This window comes from Oncorhynchus clarkii, chromosome 20, assembly GCF_045791955.1.
Source record: "Oncorhynchus clarkii lewisi isolate Uvic-CL-2024 chromosome 20, UVic_Ocla_1.0, whole genome shotgun sequence".
Classification (NCBI taxonomy): Eukaryota; Metazoa; Chordata; class Actinopteri; order Salmoniformes; family Salmonidae; genus Oncorhynchus; species Oncorhynchus clarkii.
In genome coordinates this window covers 50685705-50711984 of record NC_092166.1, presented here as the reverse complement: position 1 = coordinate 50711984, position 26280 = coordinate 50685705, and the positions used below count along the sequence as shown (strand labels likewise).

The following is a 26280-nucleotide window of genomic DNA, read 5'->3' as shown; positions in this document are numbered from 1 at the left end:
TTTCTTTTTTGTAAAAAAATGTTTATTGGCTTCTCTAATCAGTTTCTAAATGCAGTAACATGTACAGCCCTGTAAATCAGATCACAATGGTCTGGAACTAAAAGGACAGGGATGGGGAAGCATCAGCTACAACATTAGGTGTTGTGGTCAGAAAAAAGGGCCATACAAAATCATCAGATCATGCATATGGGAAGAAACCAAATGAACAAACTTTTAGTGTTTTTGTACATTTTTGTAAACAATATCCTTCTAGAGATATGAAAACATTTAGGGCAAGTAACAAAAATAAAAGGATATAACATAAGAGAACGTTTCTACGAGGCACCTAGAATGCAACACTGCTTGGCGTGAATGCTTTACAGACAAAAAAAGATAATACATTTTGCATTTCAACGAGTCAATTGCTCTTCTATAATTGTAAACACAAGCAGTGTTACATGATTATACAATATGTTTAACCTATACTACAAGTATTTTCACTACATACATAAAACACGTGTTCCTGCTTTCTGAAGCTTCAGTGATGAGGTATATTTAGGTAAATCCTATCGTTTGTTTCTCTCAGCCTCTCGCTCTCTCTTTAAACGCATAGTGTGTGTTTTGGAGTGAAGTGGCCGGCCAGCCAGTCTTTCGTTTCCTGAGATCTGAGCAGATGTAGGAAAAGATCAACCCTGGCTGCCTGGATAGAAGTGGCTTGAGCCAAAGAAGACAAAGGCCATTGTTTATTCTCGCAATGTTTGAAGGACTGCATTTTGGGGGGGGGGATTTATAACGTGAAGTTGAGCTTCTATCACCAAGGTTATTTTTCAGTATCAGGCCTGATTTCGTAGGGTGAAGACAGATTGAGGTGCAGTGAATAATTGCACTTTCAAAACATGCTGTAAAAATGAACACTTGCTAGGTTAAAGACATGATCGGGCACTTTGGCGAGTAGCAAGTATTTTTTTTTACCTCCAGCTTTGAGCTGGATGTGTCATTGTGTAGTTCATACATGCATAATATATATGAGCAGAATTACTGTTTCCTCAATTGGCCATGAAATCCCAAGTTTGAGACTTTTCTGGAAGCCGTGAGCCGCCATTTTGCTTACATCTACCCCCACGTTGGACACCCCCCCCCCCCCCCCCCCTAGCAATTAGAGTTTTAGCAAATGAGCAACAGCCCTTCGCCATTTGAGTGACAGCTAGCAAGACGCACACACAATAGAGCAAGCAATGATGTGGTGCACATGTACGCTATTTTCATGGACCACCTTTGGCTTGTGGGCGTTACTTTGAGAAATCGTGGCTAAAAAGTATACTCAAGTACCGGAGAACATCTTTAAGAATAAATAAAGGAAAAATAGTTTGATTTTTGCATCCAGTAGTCTTATAGTACATCAGTGGGGGGAGTTTCAGCATAATGTCTGCATCTCTCATAATAATGGGTAACATACAATTCTAACAACCCCTCCACCTGACCAAACAGTCAAAAAACTAAAGCAACTATACATCTAAATGACCATGGTCATACCCGTTCAACCAGTCTAACTCTCCCTACAGAACACCCTCACGCTCTATTCCACCCACCCCTGTTCAATATTCTCCAATAAAAATCACTTGGTTTTGCACATCCTTAATTGAGTCGGGTTGTTTTTCATTTTCAATTACGATTTTGTTTTTCAGAAGTGCTCGTTTGATTTCCATTGCCAAAAAAAGGGTAACAGGAGTGGAGGACCAAGCGGTAAAAATGTGTGATAATATAATTGATGAAATGTCGCTAATGGGGCCAGGGTGTTTCCTTGTCATGGGCCACTGAAGGGGGCATTCCAAAGAGGTGCATGGCTAAACAGATATCACCACTTGACACATATACACACACATAAACAAACAAAACAAGGTCCTTGGGTTGAAACCGCTTTCTGTTGAGGCTGGGGTGTGTACACCATGAGTTCTTGAGTGTATAAATATCCATGTTTCCATGTCTTTTACATGTGGCCCTTTATGGAGGAAATGTGAGCGGTTGTTTTCACATTGACATAGAAGTACCATAACAAGTAGCGGAAAGGGTTGGATGAGGAAAACTCAACAGGAAGATCCAGTGAAGTTGTTGCAGTCTTTTTGTTCCGCCCTCCTCCTGGGATAAATAGTAACAAAGCTTTGTAGTCTCAAAGTACACCTGTGAAAAGTGTGCCAGTTGCATCTCATAATACAAAGTTATTCTTATTACACAATGTTGCCTTAATTCCTGAGTAACAATTCTTGTAACAGACAGTATAGAACTTTTTTTTGCCATTTGAATTCTGGGCTTTTCCCTGACACAAGCTTAATTATTATTATTGTAATTATCATCATTCATTAATACTTTACAACTGTATGATTGTTAAAACAAGGGGTTACAGGTGAAAGAAATAATTAAGTTCATAGCTACCCCCTATTCTTTTGTTTTAAAATTACATACAAATGTAGGTTTAGTTCATATCATAGCAACTACACTAACAAAATAAAGACTAAACACAGATACAAACAAATATCCCAAAATTGCATTTGAGGCCTTAAAGACCTTCCCTGGTAGAGTTCTGGTTATCAACATTTAATGGCAGTGTTTCATTTAAAAAATCTCGCTACAAGAAGAAAATGAAGGGTATAGGAACACAAAGAAAAACAAAACCCACAACTAGGTTCACCTATTTTTAACCCTTACCTGAAACTTTGGCTTGTTGCGGTTTTCGATCCTGTACTAACTGGCTCGCTGACATCAGCTAACAAACTGGTAAACCCTGAGAATTCTGACACAGTAGCCCGTATTCGGTGGTCGACCTCGGGCCGGAGGTCAATGCTGTAACCCAGCGGGGTATGGCGGCCCGACTTGAACTGGGAGCCGAAGGCCTGGGCAAAGTTCTCGATCTGGTAGGTAGCCCGCAGGTCCACTTCCTTGGGTGTATCCAGGTCGGCGTAGTTGCCGGAGCCGTTGCTCCTGTTTCCCTTGGCCCCCTGCTCCTTGGTGGCCCCGCCGGCGGCCGTCAGCTCCTGGGGTGTGAGCTGGAACCCATGGGAGTGGTGCTGCTTCTCCAGCTGCTCAGTAAGCTCCTGAGACGGGGTGAGCTGCTGGTGGCTAGCCGCCTGCAGGCCATTGAGGTGGAAGGCCGGCTGGGACGGGGAGCCTACCAGTATGCCGTAGTGGGACTTAGAGGATGACAACGAAGAAGAGGAGACTGTGGAGCTGGGCAACGGCAAGGAGATGGATGGTGGGTAGCCACATTCCAGCGGGGATGAAGTGTAGACATGCTTGTCAGGGAAGAAGGGCCCTGTGGGGCTGGAGCTGCTAGGGAGCAAAGGGAAGGGCCTGCTGGGACCCAGAGTGGGGAAGGGCCCACTGTGGCTGGTGCGCTCTAGGGCCTGCAGTAGGAATTTGGAGTACTCGCTCATTACCACCTGCTTGTCGCCGCCGTTGGGTGAGTCGTCATCCAACTCTGGGGTGACAGGTGCGGCCGGCTGCAGGTCCACGTGGTGCGAGCCACTGCTGTCGGTGAGGTCAAAGGTTACGTCACTATGGTGGTGGTGCGCGTTGTCTGACTTGTGGCTGTAGTGGTCCAGCAAGCTCTGGAGCACCTCGTCCGGGATGCATGACTTGTCATGGTGCTTGAGGTCCAGGGGCAAGGCGTCCAGCATGGGCATGGCGAGCTCATTTTGGTGGCCCAGCGAGCCCTGAATCACACTGCTGGACTGGGGCTGGCCCATGTGGAGGGAGGGTGCCCCATAGTCGTTGTTGGCCATATGTTGGAGGTAGCGGCGCTTCTTCACAAACTGCATGGCGCCGTCGTAGTTGTTGCTGGTGGCTGACTGGGCCTGCTTGGTGGCTGACTGGGCCTGCTTGGCGCCCCCACCGGAGGAGCCCTGGAGGAGGCCCAAGGCCTCGAGCCCTGAGCCCACCGCCAGCTCCATGGAGCCCTGCTTCTGAGACAGCAGCTTCTGCTCCCCGTCCTCCACGGAGTTGAGGGACTTATTGTTCTTCTTGAAGACCAGCTTTGGTGTGCGGCCCTGCATGATGGGCCCGAGGTCGGAGCACTCCATGCCGTAGTCCTGCAGGCTTCCTGACGACACGGTGGCGGCCACAGTCTTCTTTCGCTTGCGCTCGATGCCTTCGCCTGCGTTTTTGGACTTGCCCCTCCTGCGTCCAGAGGTGGCGGTAGCATTTCCCTGAGTGAGTGAGTAGCTGCCGTGGCCAATGTCTGCGTCGACCAGCTGCAGCATGCCGGGGTCTAGGCCCTTCTTTAAGGCTTCTCCACAGGTCCGCTTGTGCTTTAGTAACCGGTCTGTCCTCGAGAAAAACTACAGGGTGAACAGGGGGAGATGCACAGTATTTTAAAATATGTTCTAGTCACCCGATTGAGCAGATGGATCAACGACAACAAGATGTCTTTGTCCAGTGTTAGATGCACACAAAGTGCTCTGGAACCAGCGTTACTGTTCCAAACGGCTGTGATAACACGTTGCAAGCATCCAACACTGGATTATCCATTATATTTTGAGCAAACAAATAGGCTAGATTGAGACAAACATCAGTGTGACATCAAGAATTGGCATATTGTCAATCCAACCTGGTTTCAAATACATGGTTATTTTCGTATTTGTACTTTCAAATTCCTATAAATGGCTGAAACCATTTTCAAGTAGTAGTTATTAGTAGTAGTAATAGTTATTTCCAAAGACATTATCTGAAATAAGCTTAGGACAAAACAGACCTGGGTTTTAATGCATGGAGTATTGACATGGGTATTTTTAAATACATGCCAATATTCAACTACTTGAAATCTATGCCACTTTTCTAAATACTTTATTTTCAGAGACATTTTAAAAAGTATTGAAATACCCTAAATAGTATTTGAACACAGGTATTTTGTCAATCAAATATCTGTTTCTGATTTGAGGGGAAATCCTAGCTACCCGTGTGACTAACTGACCTGTTGGCAGGTGTCACACCTGTATGGCTTCTCTCCGCTGTGGGTCCTCTTGTGCCGCTCCATGTGGTACTTCTGGATGAAGCACATGTTACACTGGTCACAGCTGAAGGGCTTCTCTCCTGAGCAATGAATAGGACAACCGACACAGTTGGAACCAAATTTTCTCACTCAAAGCTAGTGCCGATCTAGATAAATGTTAATTTTTTAAAATTACTACTATTAATTACTACTACTATTACTACTACTAAAATGGATTATATAAAATTTTTAAAAAAAAACTCAGCAATCTACACACAATACCCATAATGACAAAGCATAATGACAAAGCAAAAACAATACATTTTTTGAAAATGTATTCAAAATAAAAAATGGAAATACCAGATTTAAGTAAGTATTCAGACCCTTTACTGAGTACTTTGTTGAATCACCTTTGGCTGAGATTACAGCCTCGAGGCTACTTGGGTATGACGCTACAAGCTTGGCACACCTGTATTTGGGGAGTTTATCCCATTCTTCTCTGCAGACCTTCTCAAGCTCTGTCATGATGGATGGGGAGCGTCGCTGCACAGCTACTTTCAGGTCTCTCCAGAGATGTTCGATCGGGGTTCAAGTCTGGGCTCTGGCTGTCACTCAAGGACATTCAGAGACTTGTCCTGAAGACACTCCTGCGTTGTCTTGGCTGTGTGCTAAGGGTTGTTGTCCTGTTGGAAGGTGAACCGTCGCCCAAGTCTGAGGTCCTGAGCAGGTTTACGTCAAGGATCTCTGTACTTTGCGCCGTTCATCTTTGCCTCAATCCTGACTTGTCTCCCAGTCCCTGTCACTGAAAAACATCCTCATAGTATGATGCTGCCACCACCATGCTTTACCGTAGGGATGGTGCCATGTTTCCTCCAGACGTGAAGCTTGGCATTGAGAACAGAGAGTTCAATCTTGGTTTATTCAGAACAGAAAATCTTGTTTCTCATGGTCTGTAAGTCTAAGTGCCTTTTGGCAAACTACAAGTGGGCTGTCATGTGCCTTTTACTAAAGAGTTACTGCCATCTGGCCACTCCACCATAAAGGCCTGACTAGTGGAGTGCTGCAGAGATGGGAGAAAATTCCAGAAGGACAACCATCTCCACAGGAACTCTGGAGAGTGGCTAGAGTTACCATCTATTTCAATTCTCGGGCCGACTCTTTTCTCTGTATATATCAATGACGTCGCTCTTGCTGCGGGAGATTCCCTGATCCACCTCTACGCAGACGACGCCATTCTGTATACGTCGGGCCCTTCCTTGGACACAAGCGAGCTTCAACGCCATACAACACTTCTTCCGTGGCCTCCAACTGCTCTTAAAGGCTAGTAAAACTAAAAATGCATGCTCTTCAACCGATTGCTGTCCGCACCCACCCGCCTAGCATCACTAATCTGGACGGTTCTGACTTAGAATATGTGGACAACTACAAATACCTAGCTGTCTGGTTAGACTGTAAACTCTCCTTCCAGACTCACATTAAGCATCTCCAATCCAAATTTAAGTCTAGAATCAGCTTCCTATTTCGCAACACAGCATCCTTCACTCATGCTGCCAAACATACCCTCGTAAAACTGACCATCCTACCGACCCTCGACTCCGGCGATGTCATTTACAAAATGGTCTCCAACACTCTACTCAACAAACTGGATGCAGTCTATCACAGAGCCATCCGTTTTATCACCAAAGCCCCATATGCTCCGGTTGGCTGGCCCTCGCTACATATTCGTCGCCAAACCCACTGGCTCCAGGTCATCTTTAAGTATTTTCTAGGTAAAGCCCAGCCTTCTCAGCTCACTGGTTACCATAGCAACCCCCTCCCGTAGCACACGCTCCAGCAGGTATATTTCACTGGTCATCCCCAAAGCCAACACCTCCTTTGCCCGCCTTTCCTTACAGTTCTCTGCTGCCAATGACTGGAACGAACTGCAAAAATCACTTCAGCTGGAGACCCATATCTTCCTCACTAACTTCAAGCATCAGCTGTCAGAGCAGCTTACTGATCACTGTACCTGTACACAGCCAATCTGTAAATAGCACACCCAACTACCTCTTCCCCATATTGTTATTTGTTATTACTTTGCACCCCAGTATCTACTTGCACATCATCATCATCTGCACATCTATCACTCGAGATAGTTAGGCTAAATTGTAATTGTGTAATTATTTCGCCACTATGGCCTATTTATTGCCTACCTCCCTACACACCAAATAGATTCTTCAATTTATTTTCTATTGTGTTGTTGACTGTACGTTTGTTTATGTGTAACTGTGTTGTCGTTTTGTTGCACTGCTTTGCTTTATCTTGGCCAGGTCAGTTGTAAATGAGAACTTGTTCTCAACTAGCCTACCTGGTTAAATAAAGGTGAAATAATAAATGTTAAATTAAAAAAGGCCCAGGCTGTATGGTACAAGGGTGAATGGTGGGACTTGGGGCAGACACTATGGAAACTCCCCTCTTGGGTGTGTTTTCTCGCTGATGCAGTTAATCTTGCACCTTGTTTCCAGTAGTCCAACTTTGTTGTCTTGTTCGTCCACACTCCTGCCCTGTATCTGACACAAAATACTCTACTTTCCTTTTTTAAACAAAATATTTTTTGGTAAGCATTGACAGCATTTTAGAGATGTTTTCTTGGATATCCTTCAGCTGTTCTGTTTCAGCTGTTTTTTTTATACCATTTCGTATTGTTTTCCCCCTGTAAGCTCAATAAGCACATTGCAGTTTCTCAAAAGATAAATCAGATCAAGCCCTATCTGTGCTATGTAGTAGAGAGCTGTAGTTTCAAACAGGCCAATCAATATTCTACATAGTTGAAGGAAATGTGGGAATTAACTACAATGACCATAATCCATTGCGATCATACTTGTCCGTCTTACGCTGGCTTCGTAAAAGAGAGAAGAATGCACGAGAGGGATACAGAGCAGTTGCTTCACGAGTTCTCTACATGAAAATACATTATCCAAGTCATGTCCTAGAGTGCCGCAGGCACTTCATGTATTTGATTTATCCGACCTGGAAAACCAAGTGTGTTGAATTAGGCAATCACTGAACTGCTCAATTAGCTCAGTGTGGTGTCTAGTTGGGACATAATACTGCAGTATCTGCGGCTCTCCAGTAACAGGGTCACCGATCCCTGATCTAAGATTGATAGTTTGTACTTGTATTCATCAGGCAAAAAAGTATGATTTACTTTCAAGAACTACTAAAATTGGGATTGTCAGACAGCAGCTCTATAGAGATGAGATGTTCTGGAATTAAATAAAGTCATCAACTAAAACAAAATGTAATATACACAACTGAAATATTTTGAAGTAAATTAATTAAATTAAATTACAGTTAATAGGTTACCAGTCTAAAGTTGACACCTACTCATTCAAGGGTGTCTATTTTTTACTATTTTCTACATTGTAGAATAATAGAAGACATCTTAACTATGAAATAACACATGAAATCATGTAGTAACCAAAGAAAATGTTAAATACATTTTATATATTTGAGAATCTTCAAAGTAGACACCCTTTGCACTCTGGCATTCTCTCAACCAGCTTCACCTGGAATGCTTTTCACTTTTGAAGGAGTTCCCACATATGCTGAGCACTTGTTGGTTGCTTTTCATTCACTCTGTGGTCCAACTCATCCTGAACCATCTCAATTGGGTTGAGGTCGGGTGATTGTGGAGGCCAGGTCATCTGTCGCAGCACTCCATCACTCTCCTTCTTGGTCAAATAGCCCTTACACAGCCTGGAGGTGTGTTGGGTCATTGTCATGTTAAAAAACAAATGCTAGTCCCACTAAGCCCAAATCAGATGGGATGGCGTATCGCTGCAGAATGCTGTGGTAACCATGCTGGTTAAGTGTGCCTCTAATTCTAATTAAATCACTGACCATGTCACCAGAAAATCACCCCCACACCATCACATCACCTCCCCCATGCTTCACGGAAGGAACCACATATGTGGAGACCATCCATTCACCTACTCTGCGTCTCATAAAGACAGGGTGAAGACAGGGTGGTTGGAACCAAAGATCTCACATTTGAAGTCATCAGATCAAAGGACAGATTTCCACCGGTCTAATATCCATTGCTCGTGTTTCTTGTCCAAAGCAAGTCTCTAATTATTGGTGTCCTTTAGTAGTGGTTTCTTTGCAGCAATTTGACCATAAAGGCCTGATTCACGCAGTCTCCTCTGAACAGTTGATGTTGAGATGTGTCTGTTACTTGAACTCTGAAGCATTTATTTGGGCTGCAATTTCTGAGGCTGGTAATTCTGATGAACTTATCCTCTGTAGCAGAGGTAACTCTGGGTCTTCCTTTCCTGTGGCGGTCCTCATGAGAGACAGTATCATCATAGCGCTTGATGTTTTCAATGCGTGTTATTTCATAGTTTTGATGTCCGCACTATTATTTTACAATGTAGAATATAGTAAAAATAAAGAACAACTCTTGAACGAGTAGGTGTCCAAACTTTTGACTGGCACTGTAAGTGATAAGCAACAATGGGGCAGTCACTACCATCATGGGACTTAGTACAGAATTAAGCAATTCATATGTTACAGCATTCAATCCACAATGCAAAGTGCATTTCATGTTTAAAAAAAAATCTAAACCAAAATAGAAAACCCATGATTATTTTTTAATTATCTAAACAACCTCAAAAAGCATGAAATGCTCAGCTGAAACGTTTTAAAATTGCACACTGGGTTCAATTTCATTTCAATTTGGGAAGTAAACTGAAATTCCAATTTTGCCTCTGAATTTGAGATGAGTTCTTGAATTTAAATGGAATTGACCACAGCTTTGACTATCATAGGTTAAGGGAAAAACTCACCGCTGTGGATCTTCTCATGCCGCTGCAGCAGATACTTCTGTATAAAGCTCATGTTACACTGACTGCACCGGAAAGGCCTCTCACCTGTGCGATCAGAAATACAATCACCCACTCTCCACATTAATTGACTATCAGTGGGGGAAAGCAGAGGTTGGCTTTACTCAAGAAGGGTGGGCAGTGTCAGTTGATTACATTGGATCATTTGGAGTAACACCGCAGAAGAAGACAATGTTAAGTTAAAGAGTGAAATCCTAAAGGGATGGTTCCCCCAAATTACACATTTAGATTTGTTTCCTTACCTTGAAAGCAATCATAGGACAAAAACAGCAATCCACGCATTGGTGTCCTGTTTACTAAAACTACAGTGTGAATTGCAGTCTCTCCTTGTCCATAGATCACTTTCAAGGTAAGGACATTTCTATATAAATTTGTAATTTGGCTGAACATTCACTTTAAAAGACAAAAAATAACAGGATTTCCCTTTGCGTCAATGGGTCCGACCTCCTGCAAGAAATGTCATTTACATTACCTCAGCATTTAGAGAATATTCATTGCATCACACAAATTATCACATCCATGCTACTCAAATCAGTGATATTGGGTGCATTCATTTTAGTTCACCTGGTGCCTTGGGTGGGTGAGGATTTCAGTTTAGGACCAATAGATTGATCTACAAAGTACACACTTCACCCACCAGGTGCCACAGTCAAGCAAAAACAAATGCACCAAATGAACAAAAAATTCTCATGCAAAAATCAATGAAAGCCTCTCACCTGTGTGAATGAGTACGTGTCTGCGGAGGTGGTAGGAGCTGCGAAAGGCAGCGTTGCAGTGCTCGCAGATGTGTGGTTTGGAGTTGGGAGACAGGCCGCCCCCTTCGCCGTCCAACATCTGTGCGGGTGAGCGACACAATGAAAGGTCAGAATAACGCAATTGTGCTGCTACGTCAAAGTATAAAAAACGTGTTGTGTGAGGGGGTTGACATGACTACCGCAAAAGTGAACTGTTGTGCGACATTCTGGTAGCTTTGACTCAAATTAAAATGAATGAACGTTAGAGATGTGTTGGGTTCTACCTTGTGTTCTCCACGTTTTCTTCTGGCTTTACCTTCCACGTCGCTCTTCCGTCTTCTTCCCAACGACTCTTTTGTCCCTTTCACTGGTCTTCCAGACACCTGAGGACAAGGTGGCCATGTAGACAGATAACATACACAGTGTGAATATTCTCAAAGGGAGCTATCGGTCCTAAACTGATAACCGATTTCTATCTTTAGAAGGAATCAGGGATTTTTCTGACATGGGTGGGCTGTAAAAAAAATCTAAATAAATGTTTTTGCCAAGAAAAGCGCTTTATTATAGACAGAAATACTCCCCTTTTCATCAGCTGTCTGGGTGGCTGGTCTCAAACGATCCAATAAGCGAAGCAGCCCGGAAGTAGAGGTCCTGAGCTAGTGTGGTTACACATGGTCAGCGGATGTGAGGCCGATTGGACATACTGCCAAATTCTCAAAAACGACATTTGAGGCGACTTATGGCTGAGAAATGAACATTCAATTCTCTGGCAACACCTCCGTACATTGCTCTGTTCATCTTTCCCTTAATCCTGACTAGTCTCCCAGTCCCTGCCGCTGAAAAACACCACCAAAGTATGATGCTGGCACCACCATTGCTTCACAATAGGGATGATGGCGATGGTGCAAGGTTTCCTCCAGACGTGAGGCTGCAGAGATGGTTGTCCTTCTGGAAGGTTCTCCCATCTCCACAGAGGAACTCTGGAGCTCTGTCAGTTTCTTGGTCACCTCCCTGACCAAGGCCCTTCTCCCCCGATTGCTCAGTTTGGCCAGGGTTCCAGCTCTAGGAGGAGTCTTGGTGGTTCCCAACTTTTTCCATTTAAGAATGGAAGCTGTGTTCGAGGACCTTCAATACTGCAGAAATGTTTTGGTACTCTTCCCCAGATCTGTGCCTCGACACAATCCTGTCTTGGAGCTCTACGGACAATACCTTCGAAATCATGGCTTGGTTTTTGCTCTGATATGCACTGTCAACTGTGGGACCTTATGTAGACAGTTGTGTGCCTTTCCAAATCATGTCCAATCAACTGAATTTACCACAGGTGGACTCCAATAAAGTTGTAGAAACATCTCAAGGATGATAATTGGAAACAGGAAGTACCTGAGCTCAATTTCGAGTCACATACCAAAGGGTCTGAATACTAGTGGAAATGTAACATGGCAGTTTATTCTTTAAATGTGCTAACATTTCTAAAAACCCGTTTTTGCTTTGTCATGATGGGGTATTGTGTGTAGAATGAGGTGGAAAAAGGCTGTAATGTAACAAACATACATAAATAAAATAGAGCACCAAGATAGAGCCTCTAAAATGTTGTTAGAAATTCAGCCGCGCTGACCGTGCCCATTGCCACACCCACCACCTCAACTCCTTTTTGATACATAAAAAACCCTCGGAGTACCAAAGTACCAAAGTGGAAAATACTAAAAAGCATACGTAACCAATCAACAAACTATATTTATTGACTGGCATTGTAGTTTTTCAGTCAAAAACTACAACGCCCACAACAAACTTGGCTTTCTCACCAGCTCTCCAATTCGGCCGTTGCTGAGGTCATGCAGGAGCATGTTCTGATGGTTGTGGTGGTGGCCTCCACCAAACTGCATCTCCAGCATCTCATTGCCCTTCCGCATGCCCCCTCCTCCGCCACAGCTGCCACCCAGTCCTCCTCCACCATAGAGGGGCACACGGTAGTCCAGCTCGCTCATCCGCTCCTGCTTGATGCCCATGCCATGGAGGAAGCTGCCGGCGTGGGGAGGAGAGTCACGTTCCTTTTTTAGGATAATCTCCTGGGGTTGGTTGCCCACCATGACTGACTGCGAAGCCAGGCGAGTGAAGCTGGTGACAGGCGGCAGGTGGCTAAACATGAGCATACCCGGGGTGAAGTTGGGGTCCATACCCCCGTTGCTTTGCAGAAACTCGTTGCCTAGCTTGTCTTGGATAATACTCATGGCAAGTGCAGGAGGGGAAGCACTAGATGGGGCCAGGTAGGGGTGTCCTTCAAGAGAAGGGAAGAAAGGATACAGATGAAGTCAGAAGTTTACATACACTTAGGTTGGAGTCATTAAAACTTGTTTTTCAACCACTCCACAAATTACTTGTTAACAAACTATAGGTGTTGGCAAGTCGGTAAGGACATCTACTTTGTGCATGACACAAGTCATTTTCCAACAATTGTTTACAGACAGATTATTTCACTTGTAATTCACTGCATCACAATTCCAGTGGGTCAGAAGTTTGCATACACCAAGTTGACTGTGCCTTTAAACAGCTTGGGAAGTTCCAGAAAATGATCATGGCCACGTTCATCTGTACAAACAATAGTACGTAAGAATAAACACCATGGGACCACGCAGCCGTCATACCGTTCAGGAAGGAGACGCGTCTCCTAGAGATGAACGTACATTGGTGGGAAAGTGCAAATCCATCCAAGAATAGCAGCAAAGGACCTTGTGAAGATGCTGGAGGAAACAGGTACAAATATATCTAAGTTCACAACAAAACAAGTCAAATATCGACATAACCTGAAAGGCCGCTCAGCAAGGAAGAAGCCACTGCTCCAAAACCGCCATAAAAAAAGCCAGAATACAGTTTGCAACTGCACATGGGGACAAATGATTGGAGTAAAAAGGGAGATGCTTGCAAGCCGAAGAACACCATCCCAACCGTGAAGCACAGGGGTGGCAGCATCATGTTGTGGGGGTGATTTGCTGCATGAGGGACTGGTGCACTTCACAAAATAGATGGCATCAAGAGGAAAGGAAAATGATGTGGATATATTGAAGCAACATCTCAAGACATCAGTCAGGAAGTTAAAGCTTGGTCGCAAATGGGTCTTCCAAATGGACAATGACCCCAAGCATACTTCCAAAGTTGTGGCAAAATGGCTTAAGGACGACAAAGCCATTGTATTGGAGTGGCCATCACAAAGCCCTGACTTCAATCGTATAGCACATTTGTGGGCAGAACTGAAAAAGCTTGTGTGAGCAAGGAGGCCTACAAACCTGACTCAGTTACACCAGCTCTGTCAGGAGGAATGGCCCAAAATTCACCCAACTTATAGCTTGTGGAAGGCTACCTGAAACATTTGACCCAAGTTAAACAATTTAAGGCAATGCTACCAAATACCAATTGAGTGTATGTACACTTCTGACCCACTGGGAATGTGATGAAAGATATAAAAGCTGAAATAAATCACTCTACTATTATTCTGACATTTCACATTCTTAAAACAAAGTGGTGATCCTAACTGACCTAAGACAGGGAATTGTTACTCAGATTAAATGTCAGGAATTGTGAAAATCTTAGTTTAAATGTATTTGGCTAAGGTGTATGTAAACTTCCAACGTCAACTGTACCAGGCTATGTATAGATCCACGTTATGGAAACATCTTGAGTGAGATAATACAGTACCGGTCAAGTTTGGACACATCTACTCATTCAAGGGTTGTTCTTTATTTTACTATTTTCTACATTGCAGAATAATAGTGAAGATATCAAAACTATGAAATAACACGGACTCTTGTAGTAACCAAAAAAAAAGTGTTGAATCAATATATTTTATATTTGAAATTCTTCAAGTAACCACCCTTTGCCTTGTTGACAGCTGTGCACACTCTTGGCATCATTTGTTTAACATTTCTTTGGTTAGTACATGTTCCACTACGTGTTACTTCACAGTTCTGATGTCTTCACTATTATTCTACTAAAATGTACATGTTAAATTTGCTGAAAATAAACGCAGTTGACAGTGAGAGGACGTTTCTTTTTTTGCTACGTTTATTAGATGAGTTGTTTTCTCCTGCGGCTATTTGCAGGAGAGAAAGACTAACAAAACAGGGCAGTTATACTGAGGAGGATATCGGCTGCAAGCTTGCAATCTTGTTGTAAGGTATTGGTTTAACCCTGACCATAGGGCTAGACTGGCCCCAGGGGAATGTGGTCAGTGTGCTTACAGTCATCCATTAATTACTTGATTGAATTCATTGGGCTTCGCCTATCATCTGGAACACAATGCTTGAGTAATTCTTATTTCTATGGAGTGAGGCTATGAAATAGTGTCTGGGTTAAGGTTATCAAGCAAAACCTGTGTGTTGTGGTTCCTTTTAAGACCTTTTAACACCCTGCTTCTCAAATCAAATTGTATTTGTCACAAGGGCCGAATACAACGTGTGTAGACTTTACTGTGAAATGCTTGATTCTTGTTTTAGCAATTTGAAGCAAATATAATTGGCTAATGTTCCATGTAGCATAGCCCACATTTCCAAATGCCTGGCAGCTATGGCTAAATAATGATTAGGTTATTAACCACTGACTAAATGCCCACTGCTATCGTGCAAAGTGCAAGGGGAGTGACCTACGTTAATCATGTCACATGAGGTTATCACAGCAGCGGCGTGAAATCCATTACTAGCCGTGCTACATATCGCATCGGGTCAACAAAGATTGAAGAAACTACTTTATTTTTTAACTAGGCACGTCTGTTAAGAACACATACTTATTTACAATGACAGCCAGTGGGTTAACTGCCTTGTTCAGAGGCAGAACAACACATTTTTACATTGTCAGCTCGAGGATTCAATCTAACAACCTTTCAGCTACTGGCCCAATGCTCTAACCACTAGGCTACCTGCCGCCCTACTTCAGTAAGCTACGGCAATGCTTAACTTATTGACTCCACCAATAATGGAACAAGCAGCTGTGGCCAATAACCGATCCTCCTACTAGGCCCATCATAAACACTTTAAGACAAATTAAAGTTTTGAACAGTAGCCCATTTCCCAAATGTTCTAATAGCCTACGAAGGTACGGTTGTCCTAAAGCTGCTGTTTTGTAAAAGAACAAGAATGAAAGCCGGAGTCTATAGGCTACTCTCAATAACAGCTTTATGCGAGATGTAACAAACAAAAGCCTATTAAGAGAGAGGATGATTACCACCCAGTTCTGAAGACTGTAGACTTTGCTTCTATCCAGCCCATGATTTATAACCTAACTCACTACGGTAAGCCTGCCCGTTCCTCATCAGTTGAGTGTCACTTTGTGCCATCATGTGCGCGAGACACAGACACACCTGTTCCATCATGAATCTCCACCAGAAAATAATATAAGAAAAGACCTGCACTTTGGCTTTCAACAACCTTGTTTCATGTTCGGTCCAGTTGTAGCATGCGATTTCACGCTTTAGCCCAAATGGTGATTTGTGTGGAGTTTTGTACAACAATTGGGGGACTTGGCCAATACCATTGTATATCACAGTTTAGAGTACATAAGCATGATAGGCGATGTCAACCGTTGTCCTAACCCTGTACTGTACTGTCCAAACTTGTGAACTCAACAGTGGACTGTGACTAGGATTTCCCCATTGCAGCCAATTCTATTGCAGATTGTTTTTAGAGAATTTCCAGCTTTAAATCACTAAATAATTAATCAACTAAACTGATATCAGTAAAAACACAATCTAATGGATAGGTCTACTTGTTACTTCTGAACTTTCATTATCCTCCTTTGCAGTGCTTAATTTGTAAATTGGGAGGTGCTGGAACAAAAAGTGAGCCCAAGAGGGGATGACCTGGGGGGCTCTGAGGTAGTGGAATGTGTTACTTTAAAAAAAAATAAACACATAAAATAAATCTTGCATGAATTATCGTCACTTTTGAATAGAGCGGTAGAGGAGCTTGTAGAAGTTGCGCGCATGGGGGAGCAGAATTTATTTTGCCTTTAATAAATGGATTGCATGCAATTCTACATAGTTTTAGATGACTGGAGACTGTCAGAAACCTAACAATAACTCACAAATGATCAAAATGACAGGCTACTTTGACAAACTGAAAATCTGAGATCAATAAAAATGACCTTGTCTTGAATCCATCAATAGCCTAGGCCTAAGTGTGAGGAAACACACATTGTACAATATGAGGAGGAAATTATAGTCCTAAAAAAAGCTTTCCAGCTTCACTGACTGATGAGCAGACCGGTGATGGGCGATGCGCTCGTGCCAAAAACAATTTTAAAGTAAAACAATGCTGTTCGCTCAATAGACTTGTTTATTTTTTTACCCTTATTTGACCAGGTAAGCTGACAGAAATGACCTGGGGAATAAGCTACAGGGGAGAGGGGGATGAATGAGCCAAATTGGAAGCTGGGGATGATTAGGTGGCCATGATGGTATGATGGCAACATCTGGAATTTAGCCAGGACACCGGGGTTAATACCCCAACTCTTACAATAAGAACAATGGGATCTTTAGTGACCAGGACAGCCATTTAACGTCCCATCCAAAAGACGACACCTTACACAGGGCAATGTCCCCAAACTCTGCCCTGGGGCATTAGGATACATGTTTTTTTTACCAGAAGAAAGAGTGCCTCCTACTGGCCCTCCAACACCACTTCCAGCAGCATCTGGTCTCCCATCCAGGATCAACACGGCTTAGCTTCAGAGGCAAACCAGCAGTGGAATGCAGGGTGGTATGCTGTTGGCCACTGACAGATTAGTCCTCTTTTCAACAGGATCCATCTGCTGTCCATTCAGGTTATCCCGCAATTGCATGTTAAATATTGCGAAAGGACCCTTTTGGATGCATGCTGTTCTCTGACAGATTTGCCTCGTGTTCCCGACTGTACGCATGCCTTGTGATTTGGCGACACACAATCCACAGGTAGGCTATTTAAAATAAAAAAGCTATTGATCCTCTTTTGCTGAATTCTAGGCCTACATCTGGTGTAGTATTCAGATTTCTTTCTGAACAGACAGCAGTAATTCTATAACAATTGATCAGGGGTGCTGCAGCACCCTTCCATGGATTTGATCCTATATGGAAATAAATGATGAAGTGTAACAGTGGAGATGAGTTGGAGGTCCACGTCTATCAGAGCAGAAAGAGAACATAGAAAGTTCATCTCATTCTAGTTCTGTGAGAGATACAGGCGTGCTTCTCTCTCACCAAAGCAATGGCCACGCGTTGGTCTATTAAAGCAGTGTGAAGTACTTAAGTAAAAAAATACTTGAAAGTACTACTTAAGTAGTTTGTGTATCTGTACTTACTATTTATATTTGACCATTTTTAATTCACTATATTACGAAAAAAATATGATACATTTTCCCTTACACCCAAAAGTACCCGTTACATTTTGAAAGCTTAGCAGAACAGGAAAATTGTCTAATTTACACACTTAACATCCCTTGTCATCCCCACTGCCTCTGATCTGGCAGACTCACTAACACAAATGCTTAGTTTGTGAATTACCCCTGGCTAACAGTAAATAAAAAGCTGTCTGGTTTACTTAATATAAAGGAATTTGAAATGCATTTCTACTTTTATTTTGACTAGGGTTGCAAAGGGTAGGAAACTTCTGCAAATTTTCTATGGGAAGTTAAGCCCGGGAATTTAGCTTAAATTCATCAAAACAAAGTTAGCTTCTAACAGTTAACCTTTGTGTGATACACAAGGCAATTCTAGAGCTTATGGCATATTTTGGTTAAACTATCCCCAATTCAATGGAATTGCAACCCTCTGCATGCACAGTGCATTCTTCCATCACATGTACAGCTGATTCTCAAGATCTTGCACACAAATGAGATGCTATTGAGCCCACACTACTACACTGTCTGAGCCAAGGACTACATGCTTTCTGGTAAGTTTTGATTACAATACTGGGTGGGGTGAATATATTTTATGACATACATGATTTGTTGTCAACTAGTAAATAGTAGCCTACAGCAGTGTTTAAGTCATTCTAACTTAACAATTTCTGCTACTTAGTTTTTGCTACCATGTGGGTTTTTAGCTTGCTTGAGCCTGTTAACTGAGGAGTGTTAATTCACCTGTTTCCATACATGTTTCATTTTAAAACATGTATCTTACAAATAAGTTGTTTAATCTAACTCCGTAACTATTTATCTGTACATGGAATTTTATTCGTTTTTTTAACTCATTTCTTTATCTTTACAGGAAAATGCCACGTGCACACTTGTGTGGAGACATGTTATTGCAGCTAATGTAGAAGGAAGAGCTGTGTACATATGCAAATACTGTGCCAAGTCATATGTGAAGAATGCAACAAAGATGCAGAATCACCTGGCCAAGTACATAAAGTTCCCTCAGCTCTCATAACAAGCAACCTCTGACAAAAGTCCCTCTACTCCTACTCAAGGTGAAAATGTGGAATCAGATAGCAACAGCTCATGGACCTCCTCGAATCAGAAGTTTTTTTGACTCAATGGAGGAACGTTGTCAGAGAAACTACATCAGCGCCAACCCTCAGTATTCTACAAGAGCACAGACAAGGGACAACAGACAAACCGGTCTACATTGCAGATGATTTGAAGGCAGTCAATGCCTTCAAGACTGCTTGGTCTAAAGTGGAGGAGTCCTACCCTCACATCACACCCATTGGCTGTGCTTCTCATGCATTGAATCTGCTTCTTGAGGAAATCATGGCACTGGAAACAATGCATACACTCTACAAGAGAGCCAAGGAAATGGTTAGGTATGTGAAGGGTCTTGTTATAGCAGCAAGCTACCACACCAAGCAAAGTGAGAAGAATAAGAGCACCACATTGAAGCTTCCCAGCAACACCCCCTGGAGTGGTGTTGTCATGTTTGACAGTCTCCTGGAGGTGCAGGAGTCTCTCCAAGAAATGGCCACATCACAGTCTGCTTACATGGACAGCCCCATCAAGAGGATCCTCCTGGATGATGTATTTTGGGAGCGAAGGGTATGCAGCCTGAAACCTATAGCAGTAGCCATAGCACAGATTGAGGGAGACAATGCCATCCTTTCTGATGTTCAGACTGCTTGCAGACGTAAGAGAAGATACCCGTACTGCCCTGCCCACTTCACTGTTTCTCCCAGCAGAGGAAACTGCTGTTCTGAAATACATCAAAAAGCGTGAAGACTTCTGCCTGAAGCTCATACATGCCGCAGCGTACATGTTGGACCCCAAGTACGCTGGCAAGAGCATCCTGTCTGGTGCAGAGATCAACCAGGCCTGTGGTGTCATCACAACCGTGTCTCACCACCTTGGCCTGGATGAGGGCAAGGTTCTTGGCAGTCTGGCGAAGTACACTTCCAAGCAAGGGCTTTGGGATGGAGATGCAATTTGGCAGTCGTGCCAACATCTCATCAGCCACCTAGTGGAAGGGACTTTGTGGATCTAAGGCTCTTTCCCGTTGCCCCTATCATCCTCCAAATCCCACCAACATCAGCCGCCTCAGAGCGCAACTGGTCCTTGTTTGGGAACACACACACAAGACCAACACAAGGGTTGAAAAATTGGTGGCCATCCGGGCGAATTTGAGCCTGACAACGAGCCATCCTCAACAAGGTCGGCAAGTGACTGAAGATGAGGCCTCAGAGTCCGATGTTCAAGAGGTGGACATTGAGGAGGTCCAGGGAGAATACATGGAAGCCCGAGAGGAAGACACCCAAAGCTTTAGTTTCTAGACCATCATTTAACAGACACATGTTGAAAACATTTTAGGGAGATGCGATGGATCATTGGGGATCATTCAATAAACCCTTTCTTTTGTTGTTCAGTGAAATCATCCCATGTTTAGAGTCAACTCGTTTAATTAAAGTTTAATCCACTGTTGTTTTCACTATATATTTTACCTCTTGGGGATGTTATTCGAAAACATAATGTTAACTTTCACTGCTATGCGGATGACACACAGCTGTACATTTCAATGAAACATGATGAAGCCCCAAAATTGCCCTTGCTAGAAGCATGTGTTTCAGACATAAGGAAGTGGATGGCTGCAAACTTTCTACTTTTAAACTCGGACAAAACAGAGATGCTTGTTCTAGGTCCCAAGAAACAAAGAGATCTTCTGTTGAATCTGACAATTAATCTTAATGGTTGTACAGTCGTCTCAAATAAAACTGTGAAAGACCTCGGCATACTCTGGACCCTGATCTCTCTTTTGAAGAACATATCAAGACCATTTCAAGGACAGCTTTTTTCCATCTACGTAACATTGCAAAAATCCGAAACTTTGTCCAAAAATGATGCAGAAAAATTAATCCATGCTTTTGTCACTTCTAGGTTAGACTACTGCAATGCTCTACTTTCCGGCTACCCGGATAAAGCACTAAATAAACTTCAGTTAGTGCTAAATACGGCTGCTAGAAACCTGACTAGAACCAAAAAAATGGATCATATTACTCCAGTGCTAGCCTCTCTACACTGGCTTCCTGTCAAAGCAAGGGCTGATTTCAAGGTTTTACTGCTAACCTACAAAGCATTACATGGGCTTGCTCCTACCTCTCTCTCTGATTTGGTCCTGCCGTACATACCTACACGTACGCTACGGTCACAAGACGCAGGCCTCCTAATTGTCCCTAGAATTTCTAAGCAAACAGCTGGAGGCAGGGCTTTCTCCTAAAGAGCTCCATTTTTATGGAACGGTCTGCCTACCCATGTCAGAGACGCAAACTCGGTCTCAACCTTTAAATCTTCACTGAAGACTCATCTCTTCAGTGGGTCATATGATTGAGTGTAGTCTGGCCCAGGAGTGGGAAGGTGAACGGAAAGGCTCTGGAGCAACGAACCGCCCTTGCTGTCTCTGCCTGGCCGGTTCCCCTCTTTCCACTGGGATTCTCTGCCTCTAACCCTATTACAGGGGCTGAGTCACTGGCTTACTGGGGCTCTCTCATGCCGTCCCTGGAAGGGGTGCGTCACCTGAGTGGGTTGATTCACTGATGTGGTCATCCTGTCTGGGTTGGCGCCCCCCCTTGGGTTGTGCCATGGCGGAGATCTTTGTGGGCTATACTCAGCCTTGTCTCAGGATGGTAAGTTGGTGGTTGAAAATATCCCTCTAGTGGTGTGGGGGCTGTGCTTTGGCAAAGTGGGTGGGGTTATATCCTTCCTGTTTGGCCCTGTCCGGGGGTGTCCTTGAGTGGGGCCACAGTGTCTCCTGACCCCTCCTATCTCAGCCTCCAGTATTTATGCTGCAGTATTTTGTGTCGGGGGGCTGGGGACAGTTTGTTATATCTGGAGTACTTCTCCTGTCCTATTCGGTGTCCTGTGTGAATCTAAGTGTGCGTTCTCTAATTCTCTCCTTCTCTCTTTCTTTCTCTCACTCGGAGGACCTACAACATCTACATTTAAATGCTAATATTATTAGTTTGCATATATTCCTGTTAATTCCCATGGAAAGAGTCCACCTCTAAATATTCCCCAAAATGTGCAACCCTAATTTTGACACTTATTTATTTTAACAATGACATTTACTTTTAGTACTTAAGTATGAACCAAATACTTTTAGACTTTTGCTGAAGTTACATTTTACTGGGTGACCTTCACTTCAGTTATTTTCTATTAAGGCATCTTTACGTTTACTCAAGTATGAAAATTGGGTACTTTTTCCACCACTGCTTTTAAGCTACACCCAAGCCATGGGCTAAACCCAGGCAAGCCCAACACAAATTAATGGCCATCACTAGCTGGCTACCACCCGGTTACTCAACCCTGCACATTTGAGGCTGCTGCCCTATAATATACATAGACATGGAATCACAGGTCACTTAAATAATGTTTGCATACTGCTTTACTCATCTCATATGTATATCCTGTATTCTATTCTACTGTATTTTAGTCAATGACACGCACATTGCTCGTCCTAATATTTATATGTTTCTTTATTCCATACTTTTACTTTCAGATGTGTGTGCATTGTTAGATACCTCCAACAGTGCAGTGGTAGGAACAAAAGCACTTTGCTACACCAGCAATAACATCCGCTAAATATGTGTATGTGACAAAACATGTTATTTGATAATATCAGGCACATTTTTTTAGGGGGCAGGATAATTACATAAGAGCCTACTTGAATTAACACAAGCAAGCCTTCATGACCTGGCCTCTTTACATTTGTATAGAATCAGCTTGATTTTATTTAACCAGGCAAATCAGTTAAAAACAAATTCTTAATTACAATGACGGCCTACTCCGGCCAAACATGGACGACACTGGGCCAATTGTGCGCCGCCCTATGGGATTCCCAATCATGTTGTGTTGCTGACGTGCTGTTGTTGGTAGGTCTCTCTTGTCATGATGTGTGTTTGTCATGAGTGTTTGGTCCGATATATTTTTTTTTAAATCCCAGCCCCCATCCCTGCAGGAGGCCTTTTGGTAGGCCATCTTTGTAAATAAGAATTTGTTCAAACTGACTTGCCTAGTTAAATAAAGTTTAAATCAAAATAAAAAAGATTGCAATTTAAAAATGATAATAAAAGCAAACAGTGAAATAGATTTGTCACAAGCAGTAGGCCTACCGAATCCTGGCAATTGAGTTTCGGAACGAAACAGTCCGAAACTGAAAGGTGTCGGATCCTGTTCCTGCTCAAATTAAGCACTACTCCCTCACGAGGGAGAGAAATTAGAAAACATCTTCAAGGTGTGTTTTTTTGCAATGGAATTTCAAGGCAATGTTTCTTAAACTTACAGAGAGAGGGCAGGACAATTTCTCCAAAACTAAATCTGTGTTGATATTAGTTGGCAGCGGTCTTAAATTCCACATTATTATGGCTTGATGTATTTTTAATACCTTAAAGACTTTTTCTGCTAAATGTTTTTCTAAAACTCCTTTTCCATCTCTTTGACCCAAAATGAAACCCTTTGCTTAGTCCTAATTTTTTAGGATGGAAATGTGCCTTAACTTCTCAAAAACGGACTCCTAAGTTCATAGGAGCGTGTCAAATGAAAGCTCACGTTGGTGCTCATCGGTCCTTTTACATGGAAATGCCCAACTGCTTATTATGATTGCTAAAAACAGCACAATCTAAACAAAGCCAAAACACATGTAAATATTGGACTTTAAATTGAGCCTTCCTATATTATACTTATGCTAAAAGGTTTATATTGTACTGAGCCATTTACTTTGTTCGTATTCCTATATTTTGTTATTGTTGCAGGGTTGAGAATTAACCTGCAAATAAGCATTTCGTTGGACGTGCATACAAAATAACGTTACATCTGTCTCAAACCACCTTGTGCTCGCCTATTACCAATTAGACATCACCATAGCATTAGGCCCATGTGGAATAGTGTGTGCCATTTCACCAGCGTAAGACAAAGTTGCAATTTGTATCATATACAGCTTGGATTGTAGCCAAACAAAAAAACTGTGCTGCAATGTAAAATTTGCAATGGTATATTCTCATTCAAATGACACTAAGTGACAATTACTTCAACTTTATTACAGGGGATGTGAACACCATGAATTTGCTGCCCTTGGAAAAGTGAGTATACAAATAAAGAACCTTTGGAAGGCTGGACACATTGCATTTTTAACAATGCTTTTTTTCTGATTAAAAAAAAGTATTGTATTTGCCGTGGAGCCCAGTTTCATAATATTACCATATGTCCCAGCTGGTTGCCGTAGTTTTGAAGTAATCACGAAAAAAACAGACCTTGTTTTAGGGCATTTTTCACACTGCCAGCTCATATTAGTTCTATTGAGCAGCGTGGCACCAACTCTCCTTCCAAACGTTCTATTCCCAGCCCATTGTTCCACGTCACAATGCCTGCTATTGTTGGCAATGAGACCTGCTTGTTTGTAGGTAAAATGTAAACAAATTTACTTATGGAACTCTGAGGTCGTCCCATTGTTTCCTATAGGGAAATATAGGTATGCCTGTCTACTTCGCCAAATATCTCACAATGTGTGCATTTAGAGTTTTAAAATTGACACCATTTTAATGAGAATCTCCCCTGTCTAATTATGTAAGGCTGGGCAGTGTATTCCATTGTCATCAAACGCTAGCCATGAAATGTATTTTGCCCTCGGAACGCTGAACTCCCCCCATTGTCTACCTATAGAGAGGCATGCTGTTATATTTCACCAAATATCTCGCAATGTGCAAATGTATATTTTTTGAAGTTGGACACCAGTTTAATCATGAGAATCTCCTCTTTCTAATTATGTAAGGCTGGGCAGTGTATTCCGTTGTCATCAAACGCTAGACCAGAAAGTCAGAAGTTGCCATTTGTTTCCTGCTTCCTCTTTATGCAGACATAAGCACACTTGGCACCATTGAGGTGGGGATGTTAACTTTTTTTACACGAGTTGTTATTTTCCCGTTTCCTCCTAAGAACAGATTGTAGTGGTAAAAGAAAGGGATACATCTTTGGGTGCCATTAAGGCTCAATTGAACTGTAAGCATCACCTCAGTTAACATGCTCTGCGGAGGTAATTTGCTATGGGATTGGGCTAGTGTTCCAGCTCAGACAACCTTCTGACATTTCCAGCCTTGGGTGAATTTAGACTCCTATTGTCCAGCCTACCATCGGCTGAAATCGCTACCTGCTAAATTGTACTAAATTGTACCACAAATTACACGGGTCCACTAGACTAAAAGCACACCATATTTTACCACGGATTTAGCCAGAATTTTGTCTAACGTCGTTGGGGTAAAACTGCAGGCCGGCTGACAATTCCAGATGGCTCAGGCACAATATTTTGTTTAGTCTAGCCGACCATAATTTGACGGTGAGCGGATGGGCTTTTGTGATGCATAGCCAGCAGCTAGCTAGCACGCTACAAATAGCGTTAGCTGTCCTGGTCAACTGTTGATACAAAGCACGCTTCTGTCACAAATACAATACTATCGAAACACATCATGACAACAAACCGGCTCACATCATGACAATAGATGCCAAAAGGCGACGGCTCAATCAATAATGGGTTATCCTGATTCGCCATATCAAACCATTGTATACAACTCAGGGAGCTAGTAGCTTGCTAGTCTCATGCTGGCAAAACATTAGCCAGGGATTCAACGTTAGAGCTCGCACGACCTAATTTGTCTGAAGGAAATGTTTGTGTTATTAAAACCTTAACGCCAGCTAGTTACCGGTATAATAGCAGCACGTTTTATTTGCCCGTCTATGAAGGAAGCTTGGCTGTCCTTGGCTGGGACGACGTTGGTGAAATAAAGTCGGACTAACAAACGCTTCATAGTGGTCTTTGGCGCTCGACCCTATTTATCGAGATAGTGTTAACACTAACTCAGTACACCCAGCTCTAATTATAGCCTTCTTCAAGGCTTGCGGTGCACGTTAACTTTAGATCACATACTGTAAATAGTACGGGTGAGCCAAGTTTCTGCTTACCAGCTAGCTAACGAGCTACCCGACTAAAGCCCACATTCTGGCCCATGCAACAGAGAAACAATGATGCTCCACCGAGAGTATCTCTCGCATGCTGAAGCGATTTGCCTCTGACATTTCCACCGCGTATAAGTTCACACATTTAAACAAATACTCAGAAATAAAGGTACATTTCAGTAAATATTTACCTACACATGACCGCGACTGGCTAGAAATGTTGGTATTTTCTTCTCTTGTTTGTTCCTTTGAGGTGTTATAGACAAAACATTGTCGTCTTGCGGCCGATGCTTTCTTCCATCTTGTCCAGGCGCGG

At 42.8% G+C, this 26280-nt stretch overlaps 1 protein-coding gene across 1 annotated transcript; it reads right to left on the bottom strand.

Annotated features, from left to right (window-relative positions):
* On the bottom strand, positions 1-26280 carry LOC139376466 (zinc finger protein 281-like). The gene is made up of 7 exons (XM_071119088.1): positions 26156-26280; positions 12380-12852; positions 10862-10960; positions 10560-10677; positions 9787-9870; positions 4943-5061; positions 1-4310 (listed from the first exon to the last, which is right to left on the bottom strand). Exons 2-7 carry the CDS (start codon positions 12803-12805, stop codon positions 2679-2681), a joined length of 2478 nt encoding a protein of 825 aa, XP_070975189.1. The 5' UTR covers positions 12806-12852; positions 26156-26280; the 3' UTR covers positions 1-2678.

What these genes read in the sequence shown, in the direction of transcription:
- LOC139376466 (XM_071119088.1), bottom strand. Translation starts at nt 12,805, where the DNA reads ATGAGTATTATCCAAGACAAGCTAGGCAACGAGTTTCTGCAAAGCAAC. An exon ending in ACGGCCGAATTGGAGAGCTG is followed by an intron (nt 10,961 to 12,379) that starts GTGAGAAAGCCA and finishes CCTTGTCCTCAG; the next exon opens with GTGTCTGGAAGACCAGTGAA. An exon ending in ACACGTACTCATTCACACAG is followed by an intron (nt 9,871 to 10,559) that starts GTGAGAGGCTTT and finishes CTGATCGCACAG; the next exon opens with GTGAGAGGCCTTTCCGGTGC.